General features: G+C 40.3%; 1 protein-coding gene across 1 annotated transcript in view; it reads right to left on the bottom strand.

The window, feature by feature from the left end:
* Positions 1 to 16,520, bottom strand: part of DKK2 (dickkopf WNT signaling pathway inhibitor 2) — a gene marked incomplete at its 3' end in the record, with an annotated part of 36,780 nt that extends 20,260 nt beyond the window's left edge. Inside the window, exon 1 of the mRNA XM_084203821.1 lies at positions 15,849 to 16,520. Coding sequence (XP_084059947.1) covers positions 15,849 to 16,106 — 258 coding nt within the window. The 5' untranslated portion in view covers positions 16,107 to 16,520. The remainder of the gene's footprint in view (positions 1 to 15,848) is intronic.
* Between the last annotated feature and the right edge of the window lie 634 nt (positions 16,521 to 17,154).

The following is a 17,154-nucleotide window of genomic DNA, read 5'->3' as shown; positions in this document are numbered from 1 at the left end:
AAAGTAAATTTTAAACTTCCTGCTTAATCCACATATGATAAACGGTCTTAGTATATAGGCACATATGTACAGATATTTAAGTCAAATATAATATTAAAAATATCAAACTAGCGTATGCTATTACAGAAGGAAAATGATAGATAATGTCTTTACTATACCACCCCTAAAATTATGTCCTTGGCTAAAATTTTGTAAGTATTTTAAAGGTAGAAATGCTTTAGTTACCTTCTTAAAATCTTTTCCTGACTAATCACTTTCTAAATCAATTTAAGCACAAATTCACCTTAAGCACAAAGATACTAGATTTAGTTATTATAAGTATTTGAAACTTATAATTATTGAATTGTTGAAATTTCCTTTCAATTCAGATGACTTGCACAGGGGGAAAAAAAATCAGTGCAACTGAGGAAAAATGGTATTTTCTAAGTTATAATACTTATGGTGATTTTTCTTTTTAGAAAAGAACACTTAGATTTCAAATTCACATGGCTGCTTGAAAAGGCAGACGAGCTATAACACTCCATTTTGACAGGATAACTGCCCCTTCAGTCCTTACACTACTTCTCCTCCCTCCATCCTCAATAAGATACTACTACTATTACTACTCCTAATACTGAACTTAGCTCCATGGAAGAAGTGAATTCCTTGGAAAAAAAAAAAAAAACAAAACAAGGCAACAATGATTAATTTACCAAGAAACTACAATATTAGACCAAAAGATAAACATGGGACTGTGTGTCTGACCTTCCTAAAAGACTAATTTTTGTTTGCCTTTCAGATTTTACCATCTTTCCTCAACGAACAAAAATCTACACTTTTCAAAACAAAGTGTTGAAAGATGAATCTGTTCTGAATTGCATCATTCTGAACTAGCTGATGGATGGTCCATACACATTAACCATTTATAATTCATGAGGGATAATATTCATGGTACCATGATTTCAACAGTTTGCTGACAAACAAACTGTTTAACTTTTGCCCAGTTTGCTTTTCCCCATAAGCAGAACATCAGTACCTTGTGGCAGCACACTTTGCAGACAAACTGCATTGCACCACATATGACACAGTTGTTCACCCTTCTCGGTTTGTAGAGTCTGGATCCAATTTTCAAATGAAAGATCACTTTGCTGAACATTTATTTTTCCTGTGGAATTGCTGTTTGGTGAATAGGCTGCTTTCAGCCTAGGGGGTTATTTATTTAGATTTTCATTCTCTTCAAAATGTTGGTGGAAAATGTTTGTCTGCTGGAGGGGTACCATATGCTTCTGATCTGAAGACTGACTGACTCCTACTGTGTAAAAAGTGAGTGAGCAAGTAGAAACACAGACAGAAGATTGAATGATCATTAAGTATCTAAATGAACTGGGAATTACACTCCCAGTTTCCAAAGTCTGTCAGATGAATTGAGTTCCAGTCCAACTCAGAGTCCTGGGAACCTAAATTTCTATGCACTCAAGAGTTTAATATAATATCAGAAAGAGATGGATGAGAGAGCATGAAAGCTGAGAAGGATATGAAATGAATGCAGCATAACCTGCTGATTCAAGAGCAAATGCAGGTTCTCAAAACAAATATTTTTCCTTTCTGCAATAAATTATGATATTGTTCTGCTTAGAATCTGTACCAATTGTGAAAACAGCACCTTTTTTTTTACATTGAACAACTAAACAGAAAAAAACAGATTCTTTTTATTACAAGAATTTTTATGTTAGGTATGCAAATTTAAAAATAAAAATGTGCCAAGGCATGTTTAGAAAAACTACTGTTTAAAAGCATATTGACTTGAACAGGGACATATTCAACCTGTGCACTTCCTATTAAACTTTATGACATTTAACATCTGTGTGTCTCTTCTCTAAAAGTACTCCCCATTGTGTAAATGTTTGGATTGGTTATCTATGTTATGATCTTCCAAGTGCTTTCTGTTCCTTAAAACATATATTTGTTTTGAAGAGGAGCATTTTACTGATGGGGAAATTCAGATGGCAAACACTGACATGCTTTTTTGAATCAATGCCATAGAAATTTAGCATAACTGATCATTGAGCCAACCAAGTATTATGCTTGAAGTCGAATCAACATAGCATTTGTGGCCCCATATAATACTATAAAATACTATAGTATTTGTGACCCTATAAAATACCATTTCACAGAGCCATTGAAAACACTCTGCTCAGATAGCTAACACACCATATGCACAAAAACAGCAGAATGAGCAAATACACACCATTAGCTGGGATTTTTTTTTCACCAGCAAAAAAGGTGTCAGAGATTTTAGCAAGCAGACAAGTTCAGGATAGCACGTTCCTTTCCAGGTGTGCTTTTGAGAAAGGAGCAGACTGGACTTGGTCTCATCTACCAAAATTCATGTACTGCATTAGCCATAAATGCACCAGATATCTTCACATCAATCAACTGGTCATAAGATGTCACACCTTGCTGTCAAGCACAGTGGAGAGGCAGCAGTCCTGCCGAGTTTTTTACTGAACCTGCATGGTTGGAATCCAAGTTTGAATGCCAAAGTATTTAAACATGTGTTTTAACCACAGCTTTTAACTCTTTTGGAGTTTGCAGGTGGAAGAGATCAAAGGAGGGTTTAAAAATCAATTTTTTAATACTATCAATACTCATTAAGTCAGAGATGGTGACCAGAGACTGCTGCAAGAGGAAAACAACAGAGGTAGCACAAAATTTTCTGTACTCCAACTTTTGCCTGATGCAGAGAAGGATCTGGTGAAAGCAGGGAAAGACATGCACACAAACATACACATACCAGCACTTACAACACTGAGAATTCTATTTAGGCTCCTAAAATCTCTGGTCAAATTGGCATTAAAGAGAAAACAGGAGATTATTGGAGTTTGACTGTAATCCTGAGCTGCTCTTTGTCCTCAGCTTTTTTTATCTATTTGTAGACAGAGCCAACCAACCCTGTACTTCCCTGGCATCAGAGTAGTTTCTATCAAAACTGTAACAACTTTGGAAACATCAGACTTTTTAAAAATTTGAAGATACTCAGCCCTCTGTATAATGAAAATTTGCAAGGGAAGGATTTACTCATTAGCAAAATTCTTGAGGAAATTAGAAAGAAAAGAAAAAAGACGCACCCCTTTCCCCCGCAAACCCCCAAAATCTTTCTTCTGATTAATGAATGAGTTGAAAATCTTACTCTTTTTAGAAAGTATTTACTTCTGTAGCTGATTAAATTTTAGAAAAAATCTTTGAAAAGTCTCCCCTGACTTTTGTATCCTACATACTTTGTAAATCTGTTCTAAGCCTCTTTGCCTCTTGCTTCTTTTTTCCATTTCCTTTTCATTGCAGTCATGTTTTCCATTTGCTGCAGCAACCTCTTTGGACTATTTAACATTTTGACTAGAAGTGTGGATAACAAAGCCACATTGGCATTCATGGGAGTGTTAACACTGATGTTCATGGGCACTGGAGAGGATAAGAAAATCAGTGCCTACTATCATAGACCCAAGGATTGGGTTCAGCTCAGAAGTTAAGTTTTTGCATCATATTTGTATATGCACATCCTAACAGAAGTACACAAAACACAAATGCATACCTTGAAGAAGATATACTTAAGTTTCCTGATAAATTAAGGCAACAAGCTGGGCTACTTATGATACTGATAAAAAAAATTCTTGATCTTTATGTTGATAAAAATTATTACCTGCATAAGTACACAAAAGTTGCTATAGCCTATCAGAGAAAAGTGGTCAGGCCAGCATCCAGCTAGATGCAAATACTCAGAGGAATAAGGTTATAGGCAAGCACAGAAGGACTTCTCCCAGTTGCATTCTCTCAGCTTCTGCCAACAGCCACTTAGACACATCTGAGGCTGGATGTTCAGTACCTACTAGTGGCACCTCTTGCCTCTATGTCTGTCTCCTCCCCATGTGAGCAGTTCCCACACATGGCTCTCACAGGATCTTGTGGCTCCACAACATGAAAAAGTAGTTCCTGGCTGTCTGATAATTTCACACTGTCTGCTCTTGGCTCTTCTTCTACAGCAAACATTGAGCAATTGCTCCCCACTCACCTTCTTCTGACTCTTCAGTACTTTATTTCTCTCCCTCCTGTTCTCCCATGGGCATCCCTTTTCCAAACTGGGTCTTTGCAATCTATTTACTTTCTCCAGTGTTTAAGCAGTTCTGGTGTTATGATCATCCCTCCTCCATTTAATCCTGACTGCTTTTATATCTTTTAACAGTTACTCAGCACATGAGATTAGAACCAGTTTAAAAATGCTCTCTGGTTTTTTTCCACTTCCTGATATTCCAATTGGATTTGTTTTAATATGTTCTTGGTATTTAATTTTTGTCTCTGTGCTGCTGCTTCACCATGAAAGATAGCTAAATTTACTCTAAATTACAGGTTATCACTTATGTGCCAAATTGCCATCACATGGTGCCATATTATATTGCTTTACACAATTAGAAATGGAATTTTACCCATGGGATCTATCTCTCAGATGGTCAGATGGCTTTTACTGCAACTCTGTGGTTCACTTAAGTTTTTACTGTTGTGCATAAATTTTTGTCAAAATTTCTGTGCCCATTTTCCAGAAAATTTGCCAGTAAGTTGAACAGCATCAGTCCTGAAACATTTATGTGAAGCTTTGCTCATAGCCTCCCTGTATAGTGAAATATGGCAGCTTAATCCTGGCTATTTTTGATCAATTATCAGTTATTCTAATCAGTTACGAAATGGGTTATACCTTGGAAATTCTGTTTTTTTAAAGTTTTTGTACTTGAGCTATAGCTCCATTGGCATAAGTATTTGAAGAGCAAAGATGGGGTAACTTGATTTTGATCGAATGTTCACAAAATGTCCTCTAGTAGCTACTCTTTAAATTGATTTCCTGACAATAGGGTTATTTAGGGCAGAAGGGGATCAAAAGTAAAAGCAGTGACCATTTTATTAACAAAGCAAACAAGAACACTTCCAATAGAGCCAAGAGTATCAGGAGCAGCTGAGCTCCCCATACTACAGGGACAGAGATGTGCATTGTTCCACTGACAAGGCATGAACTTTGTCCATGGCTGCTCTTGTCTGCTCAGACCGCTCAGCAGTGTGGATCAACCTGCATGAATTTCACCCCTGCACCCCCTCAGCACCCTTCAAGCCCTCTAGCTGCTGCCTCACAGAAACTGGCCTGACTTTTGATCAAGGGGTAAAATTCAAATTTAAAGGGTTACATTGCAAAATTAAAACAACCCCACAAAAAAACCAAAACAAACAAATAAAAAGCATTCACACATACACACACAATGCACAAACTCTACAACTTCAGAACCAAATACTGACCAGTTGACAGAAAGAGCACTGGAGGTCAAACCAAGGAAAGAGAGAAAATCAAATCCAGAAATTGTCAGTCTGTGTTGTGCAATCTGTTTTCACAGAATCAGCTAAATCTGTACTCGTGAATTCCACTGCAGCTTTTGCTCCTACCAGCCCTATATCCACGGTATCTGGGAAATGACTTAAACACAACTCTGGAGAACAGCATGGGACCAGTGCTTCCAAAAGGCCAAAGTCAAAACATTCACATATCAGAGATATGTGCCAGGGTAGCCGTCCCAGCTGCACAACACATGATGTGTCAACTGCTTTACACAGGGTGGGTCAGGAAGAGGCTCATTAAAGACAAGCTCTACAGCTTTCCTTGCAACATCTCTGCATCCATGTCCAATTTTACAGAAAAAAGAAAATAAAAAAAAATATGCTGGTTTAAGAAAAAAGTTACTCTGGATAAAGATTGTAACCCAGAGAGAAGGGCCAGCGTAACCATGTCTGCTATATTAGATATGACTTATAACTGATTTTTTTGATAATTATTTCATCATTGAGGCAACAGCATAAATTATTCTAATTAAACTTTTCTGTAATAATAATTATAACAAATTATTCTGATGACCAGACTCGGACTACCTTACATAGGTGATGAAGGAGAATAGAGGTCCTTGTTCCTGAGCATGCTTTGCACCGAGTCTCAGATAGATGACTTCCTCTGAACTTCTCTTGTGCATGGCAAAGACCATGACTACACTCCCTAAATGCATGAAGAACCTAATTCCCACTGAAAACATTCAGGGAGTTAGGTACATAAGTACATTTCAGACTTACCCTATCGGTAAACAGGGCCAGACCTTTGAGATGGCTTTCTGTGCAGAAGTGTGTGGCACTTCTTGGATAAGAAGGGCAATAAAGAAGCATATTTTGCAGAGCAAAGAGCTGAAGTGTAGCATTTCTGGCAGCATGAACTTGTGTCTATGGCCAAACTTTTTTGGTGCATTGGCTGGAAAACAGTGCAGGAGGGGAGTGAGTTACATCACTTTTGTTTGTTTGAATTGTCACCACCATTATGGATGCTACCCTCAGTGTACCTGAAAGCTGCTCCAAACAAATTAAGACATCCTCACATGGCTATTAAAGTAATGTGTTTTCTCTCATTTTAGCCATCCTTGACCCTTCTGACCTTTTAACAGTAAAATAGACTTCAACCCCACCAAACTTAAAAGCGATTAGGGCACCCAGATCTGGAACTCACACCCCACTATCTCACACCTTTCATACAATGTCTCCATTGACTTCTAGTCATCTAAAACCTTTAAAACACAGTCAAGGCAGTGCTATCCTGCTTACCTGTGTATGCCTATTGGAAGTGGATTTTGTGGGTAGATCTCCAAGACACAAGCCTGACAGTGGATACCCCCTCCACTGTCAAATGGCATCTTGGCTGCCTGGGACTGTCTGTGGCATAAGCCTATCAGAGATTTTCAGAGTGCTAATCCCTCTTACACAGACAATCTGCAGCCCATTTGCAGCTCTGTTTTGGCTTTATTTTTTAACAGGGCCTTAAAACATATTTTTCCTTAAAATGACAACGTTCTTTTTTGCCCTCTTTGTTCATGGGGCTTTGTGCACTCATAAACAGTTTAAGAGTTCCCTTCACACCTGGAGTGCACATGTGTGCCTGAAATAAAGATTCTCTTATCTATTCTTCACTGATAACTTGAGAGGATAGTGCTTAAGAAAAGGCATCATCCTTTTAAATGCATTGGACAAAACCAAACCCAAGCCCCAAAGCTACAGCAGTGACAGCGAGGGCAGTGTGTCTGGGGAAGGAGGGATCCTCAGAGTTAGAGCAGAGAGGCTGAGAAGAGGGTAAGCATACCTGCACCTCCTTTCCAGGTGGCAAATCCTGCTCAAGGACACAAGCATGCCTCCTGTACCATCTCAAAGTTTTGTTCCATCCTTTATTGACCTTCCTGGGCTCTGTATTGCGTATTTGGAAAATCATGCTGAAAATGCTTCCCAGTTAGCATATCGGAGCTATGCTGAAGCTGTGCTGCCACTCAAAACCCTCTTGCTCAGGAAATGCCCCCCATGGACTTGTTTCCTCAGCAGGAGGTGGACCAACATGCAATGGACTGCAGTGCCTTGACTTCTCAGCTGCTTCATGCTGTTATAGCTCTGCTTGTGCTGACATCACCAACCAGCCCCAGCAGAGGAAAACCCCAAGCCAGCCTAACCACAGAACAGTTTGGGACTGGCAGGACTTTCTCACCCTCTTGCAGCTTAAGCATCAGTACAAAGTCTGAGGGAAATTTTTCTCCGCAGAGAAAACCTTAATCTGGTTAGACAAGATCACACACTACAGTTTGATACTTAATAAACTGTCGTGAAGCTATAATACAAGTAATCACTTGGTCACTTATCCTTTTAGCAATAAAAAACAATTGGGACTGAAGTTCAGTGGCAATTTGTTGCAGCTGCTGTGGCCAGGACCCTCTCAGAAAGTAATTTCCAGAGTATTCTTCTTGTTAAAAAGCCATTTTCCTGGCGAGGAGTGGGATGTCTGGAAGATAGCAATGGGGACAAATCCAAGCACAGAAGTTTACAAGCATTCCTAAAGAGCATTTTAAGAACTCTGTGTTTATTTAAACAATTACAAAAACATTGTATGCAGCTAAGCAGTTTAGTACTAACCACCAAACTAAAAAGTAGACTTCTAAGCCTTGGCAGTTTTTCTCTTTACCTGTAATATGACATGAGGCAACATCAACATTTGGCTCCATATGGAGAAAGTGTGGAGAGAGGATGGCAACCTCCTGTTTTCATGGTCCTTCCTTGGTTCCCAAAATTTCCATTCCTGCATCCACACTGTCTCACCCTACCACAGGTATTAGTTATGAATAATATAAAAATGGAAATTTAGCTTTGTTGGGAGTAACAGCAACTGAACAGGTCTGAAGGAACAACTTTCAGTCTCACTGGGCAACTCCATTGCATTCAGTTCACGCAGAGTGGTTGGTTATGTGAGCCAGATGGTGTCATTATTGCTACCTCAGTGGATGATAAACTGAAATTTAAGAATGGCAGGTCTGGTAAAACATGACCATTTGATATGTCCTGTCTTCCCTCCCTCCTGAAGAATGACAGGGAGATGATGTTTGAAAAAGAAAGGAAGTACGCACCCAGTACTCCTACCAAAGTGTAGGAGAGTAAAAGACTCAGCTCAGTCTCTGTGTGGGCAACCTAAAACCCCAGAAGACAGAAATAAACACAAACTTTTACTTTTTGAGGCAGAAAACAGCATCCTGAGTCCACAGCAAACTGGGTGGGAGGGCTCTGTGCTCTCATTTTCAAGCCAAAAGAAAAGAAACAAAGAAATATGGCAAGTTGCATATACTAATCCTGACAGGTCAGGCCACTGCAGAATGTCCAGTTTAGTATCTTTTCAGACTGCCAAGAAGAGGTGTACCATTTGCTGTAGGAACATATAGCAAAAAACCCCCAAAAACGAACCCAATTTGGGCAGCTACCTTGCTCTATGCAAAAGGAAAAGTAAAAGAGATCTTCCCCAGCAGATGCACTACTTTCCCTGACGCTGTTCCAGTTACGGAATGAGATTCCAAGAATAAAAGTTTCCTGCTGGAACATCAATGCATTGTGTTCACAGTTCCTTTAAGAGATCTCCACTGTAGTCATTTCAGATTGCAGAGAGGAGATCATGCTGACAGCAAGTCATTGCTTTACTCAAGGCAAGCTGCCAAAACACGTAGAACTGAACCCTGTCCTCTCATTCACTGGACCGATAAATATGCTTTTAAAAGCATGCACAGCCTGGTTCACACTTACATGATGCACAGAGAATGAGGCAGAGGGCTTGCAGAGTGAAGCAACACCTCATTCCCAAGCATGTGCAGAGCAGTCTGCCTTTGCTTACTGCTAAAAATGCTAAACCAGTGCCATTTGCACTACACATGTGCAACATGCATGTCTCAAAGATTCATTACTATGCATATGAAAATTCAATCATATCAAAGCTTAGCTTTAAGAAAGTCCCAAGGGGCTGAACCGTGTGCTTATGTGCTTTGAGGGGGGGAAACCCAACAACTTTTAAGTTTTTTTTTTTCTTTTTTGTAGCATTGCTCTGCTCTTTCCGTTAGTAAGAACAAAATAGCTGCTGAATGAGTGAACTCCATGTTCCCACTGCGTATTTGTATTCCATTTATTTTCATAACTCAAGTTCTGTTTGTGTGAACACAAATGTATAAATCATAGATGGATTTAAGGCCTATCCCCAAAAAACAGTAACCAAGATGAACAAAACTCTGTATTTTATTTGAAAATTGCTGTGATTTAGTATTTTGCTGTCCCTTAGTATGAACACATGTATCCTTTTAAGCCATCTTGCTCACTCCCTAACACTACATTCTGTAGCCCATTCTGAAGGAAAGAATTCTGCAATTAGCTTGGAAATACCATAAATCACTTATTTCCACGTGTCATTACCATTTGAAAATTGCCTAATGTTCATTACAATTTCCATTAGAATAAATTTGACCTTCAACCAAAAAGGAAGAAGTTACACTGAAGAAAAGTGATGGTCTGGGGACACACACTGCCAATGCACATCCTACACTTGGTGAAAAAAAGATGAGATGAAGTTCATGGTCTCAAATAGAAATAAAAACTTTTTCAGGCAAAATTAATTTTAAAAGAGTAGCAAAGCAAACCTTCTGATCTTCTTGGCTTTTGTATTGGCCTTTCACACCCATGGATATTAAGCTCATAGAAGTTTCCTATAGGTTTCAAGCTAAAAGTACCAGAAACACCACCTAAAACACAGCAGTAAAAGACAAAGATTTCAAAAGGATTATCTTCAGTTCACAAAAAAAAAAGAATAAATATAAAATTCTTAATACACTTGGAATTTTACCAGTGCAGGAAGAGCAGAATGATGGCTTCTAGCTTTGTCCACCATGTCGATGGTGTCACACAAACTCCAGCTCCTTAAATCCATCTTAAACATTTCATGACTGCAGTGCCAAAACCAACACAAAGCTCCACAGGACATGGTGACAAGCCTACAATGATGGCAATGATGGGCCAAGCAGGGGCTGCTGGCTCCAGGTGTGTCCCACCACACCCTGATTCCTGCCAGCCAGAGCCCGTGTGTGCATGCAGGCGGTAGCATGGACTTGGTAGGGACCTTGGCAAGCACATGCAGGAGGGGAAGCTCTCTGTTTTCAAGGTGTTCTCCAAATTAACAATTTTACATATATCTAAAATTTGTTTGGATATACTGAAAAAAATAAGCAGATATACCAAACCTGGAGAAGAAAGGCGTGCTAGAAAACCAAACAGAAGCAGAAGCTTCATGGGGCTCCTCCTTTGCAGAGCTAAATTCCTCCTGAACAACACTTCCAGGGTGAGGCATTTGTAAGAACAAGTGTAAAAGGACCAAAGTCTCTATTGACAAGCCATGAGATACGAAGTGCTTGCAAGACACATCCGGTGTTGAGATAATTAAGATCAAAATTAAACTTGTGCTATATTTGCATCTGCAAAGCATCAGTTAATAATCAAACATAATGAGTTAATCAGACTCACTTTTCTGAGAGGAAAATGTAATCATGCTTCATCGTCTTCTGTGTTGTCATTAAGCACTGACAGACTTTCCATACAGAAACTGACTCTTCCTAAGTACTTGCACACCCAGCAGCACATCAGCGTTCTAGAAATTTTCTAGGCAATGTTGCAAAGCTAATATGAAATACTGGCAGTAAATCTACTTTATAGGAGCTTTTGCTCTATACTATGACATCAGTTAATAATAACAATTTGAAGGGGACACCAGGAAGGAGATAATACTCTGCACCCCATTTTTGCAGTTAAGAGGGAAGCTAGTAGGTTATTTAGCAAGACTGCTGCCAGTAAACCAGTATGTCACCCAGATTTCTAACACCAAACAGCAAGAGCAAAGAATTAATCCTCTGGTGGCCTCTGCAGATTTAGCAATTCTGTATTTTTTTTAATTAAAAAAGGCATTGCTGGATTGCTGGATGTAATTTCTAGCTATTTTAATTAATTTATTTTTAATCCCATGAAGAAATAATTTTTACTGTCTTGGTTGCTGGCTATTTAATATATTGTGGTTACATTTTTGGTGTCTTTGGTACATTTTATTGTAACAGTGTCAGGGCACTGCATTCAATTACTACATCTCATGCTGCTTTACTTGCTACAAAGCATCATCCAAACATTTTCTAGCAAGTCCTTGTGGGTAACTATGTCCTGTCCAAGAAACACATGTATGTCCATGCGTTAATAGGTATGAGATCAGTATCAAATTAGTCATTTGAATAAATGCCTCTTAGGTTTGGTTTCTGTGGTCTTGAACCTCTTAGCTCAAGCTGCAGTATAATTAAAAAAAAATAAACACATTTTAACATTTAATCCAGTGCATTTGGAATACTAAGGCTTATCTGATAGCTGTCTGTTGTGCCTCTACAGCACTAAAACTTGTCCCAGCTTTTCACTTCTCTCTCCCTTTTCCAGACCTCATTATCTCTTAGTCAGCCCCACAGATGTGTCAGTTCCCTCTACTGGATGTCCCAGTTCTTCCCTTCATTACTACTGCTCCCATCATGTTCATGGGGAAGGGAAAGTCTCAAGGGGAAGCACAAACCCAAACAGCTATGCAGTAGCAAAGGGACAAAGGGAATGAGAGACGCATCTTGCTGGGGAATGAACCGAAGCGACAGCTTGTGGCCAGGAGGAGGGAAGGGAAGAAGAAAATAGCACCCATAGATTAAAGAAGGAAAATAGCTGGAAATAAAGCTTGGTAGGTCACAGCCTACCAGATCATTAAAGGTAATTGAGTGTGAAGGCATGCAAACTCCAGCATTGACAGAGGGGACACGTCTCAGAGGAGAGAGGGGACTAAAACCCAGAGGCAAGAAGTCTAAAAGATGGTGAAGTGAATTAAAGAGGCTACACAGTCATCAACCAGGAATCTGTGGAATGGCTATGCCTTTCAAGCATCGTACAGTATGTTCTGTTTTTCCTTTCAGGTTCTGTTTTTCCTTTCAGGTTGCATCTCTATAGTTGAGCTACATCACTCTTGTGGGAGACCTTGCCCAAACATAGTGGAAGCTATAGCTAACACACAGAAAAATTAATCTATCTTCACTGTCAATTATGACCCTGTTCACTGTATCATATTTTCCTAGAGAGGGATATATCCAGAACACTTTCACAGACAGCTCACGGAACTGAGGTGCTGGATATCCCTAGAAGCATTTCTCTAAATCAAGTTTTGAAAGGAAATAAACAGCTGACAGTATATAATCCTGACTCCCCCAAAGTAACCTAGATTAGCATGCACTGTACAATACTGGCTTTGAGCAAAAATTTCCCTTGTGCAAATGCTGTAGACACTTTCTGATTCTCTGTGAAATTGGGGAAACATTAGCAGTTTGTAGAAAAGGAAAGGCAGCAGTGACAGTAAAGAACAGTGAAGAGAATGAAATCTCACCGATTAGCACATCAGTGCTTCTCATTCTCTGCTTATCCAAGGCAGTAAAGGGAATAAGACCAGAAAATAAATAATATTCCTCAGAAAGACATAAAAATGTTAAGTCTTACTAAAATCCCCATTTGCCCCGCCAGTCTCTCTGCAAGCTGGATCAACTTGCTTTGCTCATGTGAGTATTTTCATTAATTTAAACTGGAACTTTGCCTGACAAAAGAGCGCTGGATCTTCCCTTTCTGGGCAGAAGCACTGTAACTACCAGCTGAAAAACATCAACACTCCAGATAAGCCATCAGCTATTGTATCAGTTGATTTATTGCTGATTAAACACTCCCAAGTTGCTCCTAGTCCTGAAAATTAACATAACTGAAAAGCAAATAGGTTGTAGGCTGATGGTCCTTTCATCAGTTTTGGTGATTTCCACCACGTGTAAGTCCAGACCTGAAAGCACAGCTCAGAGACTTCACAACAGCAAAATTCTATTAATTTGTCTTTAACATGCATATCCTTGGTCTTTGTTAAAACTATTTCCTAGTTGTAAACAAGACACTCAACTCACCATCTAATGTTGCCAAGATATAAAAGATACTCTTATTTTTGAGACATTACAAATTCCACTAATTCAACAGATTGTTTTAGAAAGAAATGCATAGGCCTGCTCTTTTTCAAGTGGCCTGGTAAACTTCAGTGCAAAGTCCCATAATCTAAACAAATTAAATACTAACCTAATAAGAGAGTACTTCAAAAAAGATTATGAAAATATGATGTCTTAATTGGTTGATATGCGTGACCCTGCTGTTAAAAAAATGCAGCGGCTTACCAGCCCTACAGCGGGAAGTATCACCAAAGAGAAAACCTTTTCAGAAAAGACACTCTTTTTCTCTTCTCTTTTTTATTTTTTCTTTTCTTTACTTTTTTCTTTTCCTATTTTCTTTCCTTTCTTTCATTTTCTTTTACTTGTCTTTTCCCTTTTTTTCCTTTTTCTATTGCAATTCTCCATTAACCGTGTTGCTTCAGGCAGGTGGCCAGAAGTAGCATCTAGAATTATTGGGAGCAAATCTGTGTCATTTTCACATACATCTGTGTGAGGCCATGCCGGATCTGGGGACAGAATCTTAGAGAGAGGGTAAATTCAGTGCTGACAGCCCTTGATGGGAGGTCAGGTTTTCCTCCCTGGGAGTCACAGCCACCAATTCTCTGGGGGTCTTTGCTTATGCTACAAACATGAAATCTTAACATGCATGACACCTCCTCTACCACTACAGATACTTACAGCGCAGTCTCTGATTTAAAGTGTGCCTTGTGAGCTCATGCCAGTAACTAGAAGCACCCAGAAATCCCAGTCCAGGCTGGCAAGTTAGGGGCAAATCTTGCAAATACAATCAGTGGGTAGCACAAATTGTTTTTCAGGAACTGGGTGAATTATAATCAATTATTCTCAACATTGCGCTGAACACACTGTGAAGCACTGAGGATGTTGTACATGGGGGAAGGTGGCAAGACTTCTCCAAAAGGCAAAAGCTGGGCAGCACAGACTCAAAAAACTCATGAGACTGCTAACACTCAGTGGGAAAATAAGACCTGCATTTGGACATTTTGTGAATTCGTTGAAAACAAAAGGAAATCCAAGGAGAACATATAAGAAGGTGCATTGGGCACCTCTATCTTCTCAAGGCGATTCAACATAGCAATGTAATTGTAATTAGTAAAATGTGAATTAGAGAAAAGCACAGTACTTTAGTAATATGAAACTTCATCACAGCATCTCTTGCTAAACTTTGCTTAGAGGTAAGGAGAGGCAACCAAATTCTGGGTAAATTATAAAGCAGTTGAGGCTAGGAAAAAAAAGCTTGGAAATTTCTCACACACAAAAACCAAAACTACCACTACTGTTACTATGCCTATGCACAAAACCAAATTATAACATTCAATTATTAGGAAGCTGATGTGAAACTTTAGCAAATTCAGTGGATTACTTGAATTTTCAGCTTCTCTGCTGTTATAAGGAAAATTTATGCCAGTACAGACCCTTCAGACATTGAGTATTTTGCCTTTTTAGTGCTGAATACTGGCACACTCTCTTGCTGCTACAATGTTGCATATGAAAAGCAGCTGTATTTAGAGATACTAATAATACCCAATAAAATCTACATTTTCTGTAAAAGTCTACCTCTTTCAACATCACAACATGAACATTCGTACCATCCAAGTTAAGACTTGGAAGAACAGGACTGATGACTTAAAGTGCTGCTTTGTAGTTAAGCGCAAAGATAGTTGAATGAAGATTATTTTCTATCACAATTGCAAGTTTCCAGGCTGGGTAGAGAGGAAAGAAGACTGCACAACCGAGTCAGGGTGTTGTGTTTTTTCCTCTTAACCTTCTTTTTCTTTTTCTATAACCTTTTCTATCTTCTTTCCATTCAAATTCTCATAACCAAACAAAACTTCCACAATCATTGGAACATCTTCTGGACAAGGAACATAGAATTTGTTTTCTGTCTTATTAAACAAAGGACTGCACCTTAAAGTATACCACAGGGATAGCATGCTTTTTTATTCTCACCAAGGATAAAGATACCAGAGATCAACTTGCCAGGTGTGATTTCTAAAACCAAGTTTGTTACACTGCTGTGAATTTTTTTACTTCATGTTCAAATTTTCCTCACCTATTTAAATTCAACTCATTTACTATCTTGAGAGTTAACAAGAAATTTCTTCCTTTGCTTCTGGCAGCCTTTTGAAGGAGTCAAAAAAAGAAATGCTGAAGATGATAGTTTTTTAGATTGCTCTTTCTTCCATCAGTTATTAACCCTACAGAGAAAAATGAATGGTTTAAACCTCCCACTTGCACAGTTCTTAACACCTATTACAAGAATATATTGTCCCAGGCAAGCCCAATGAAGTAAATTAATTAATTTAGCATATTAAAGCTATGAAAATAATATGAGGGGGAAGACTAGCAATTATTTACATACAGCACATGGACAGACACTCGAGCAATGAAACCATGTCCTACCTCTCCTTGCCGGTGATAGTGCTTGGGAGGTTTTCCCATCTGCTCTAGCATTTTGCCCTTCTTACTGCTAGCAAGCATCAGTCCCTGGTGGATGCCTGCAGATCTGTTGGTTGCCTGAGTTGGAGCCTCCCCCATCAGGGTGGACTTGATGGAGTTCACCTTGGAGCTGGAGCTGTCTAGCTGGGAGCTCTCCACGATCAGGACCGCGGCTAGTAAGAGGAGACAGCAGGAGCACTTATTCCACATCAGCACGATCATCTCCCCTCCCCCAAAAGGATTATCTTTTTTTCTCCTTTTTTTCTTTTCTTTTCTTTTCTTTTTTTTTTTTTTTTTTTTTTTTTGGCTATGAAAACAGAAGAGAGGGGGGAAAAATTTTTTAAAATATCTCCCGAAGTTGATAAGGACGCAATGGATTTCAAAGCCACTCAATGAACTGCTGTTCTGTGACCCGGGAGAAAAATATTTTTAAAAAAGAATCCCCTAGGAAAAAAAAAAAAAAAAAGTGACAAGTCTATAGGCAGTGAGCAACTGTCAGGTCTGTGATGCCTTTTTCCTCCAGATCTTCGAGAAGTCCAGGCAATGAGAGCAATTATGCTGCGAAGGAACTGCACCCGGGCAACTCCCCGCCAGCACAGGCACCAGCACGTTTGCTAAAGCTTCAGAGGAAGAGTGAGCGACTTCCCCCCACTCCTCCTTCTCTTGCTGCTCAAGCCAGCAGAGAGGAAACTCAAACCAGATCCAATCCAAGCAGCACCGGCAAAAGCTGGGCTTAGTTTTCTCTCACTCTCTCCCCCCTCTTTACTTTTTATTCCCCTCCTCCTTTTTCTGCCTTTTGCCTCAGCAGTCAGCAGGAGTGAAAGCGCCCGGTCTCCTCCTACTCCTCCTCCTCCTCCTCCTCCTCCTGCAGCCCGGCCGGTGCGGGGTGAGGGGTTCTGGGCATCCGGCGGCGGGACAGCCCCAGCGCCAGCCCCACTGGCGGCGGGAGCGCCGAGACCCGGCAGAGGAGGCAGAGTCCCCGTCGGGCTTCCTGCGCCGCTGCCCCTCGCACTCGGTGGTCTCGAAGTCTCTCGCTGGCCCCTCCGCAGCCCGCAATCCCCATCCCCGGGGGGACACGCCGCGCAGCGCCTTCCGTCCCCCTTCCCTCCAGCCCGGCGGGTTCCCCCTCTCGGCGGCGAGGTCAGCCCGGGCCGGGCGTGCCCCGCTCCCGGCTGCGGCTCCTGCCGTGCCGACCCCCTCCCCGACATCGGGCAGCCGCACTGGGACGCTTGTCGAGGTGCCCCGGCTCCCCAAAGCGCTCGGACGCGCA

Source organism: Fringilla coelebs, assembly GCF_963513975.1.
Source record: "Fringilla coelebs genome assembly, chromosome: 4".
In the NCBI taxonomy this organism is placed as follows: Eukaryota; Metazoa; Chordata; class Aves; order Passeriformes; family Fringillidae; genus Fringilla; species Fringilla coelebs.
This window is presented reverse-complemented; position numbering and strand designations above follow the sequence as displayed.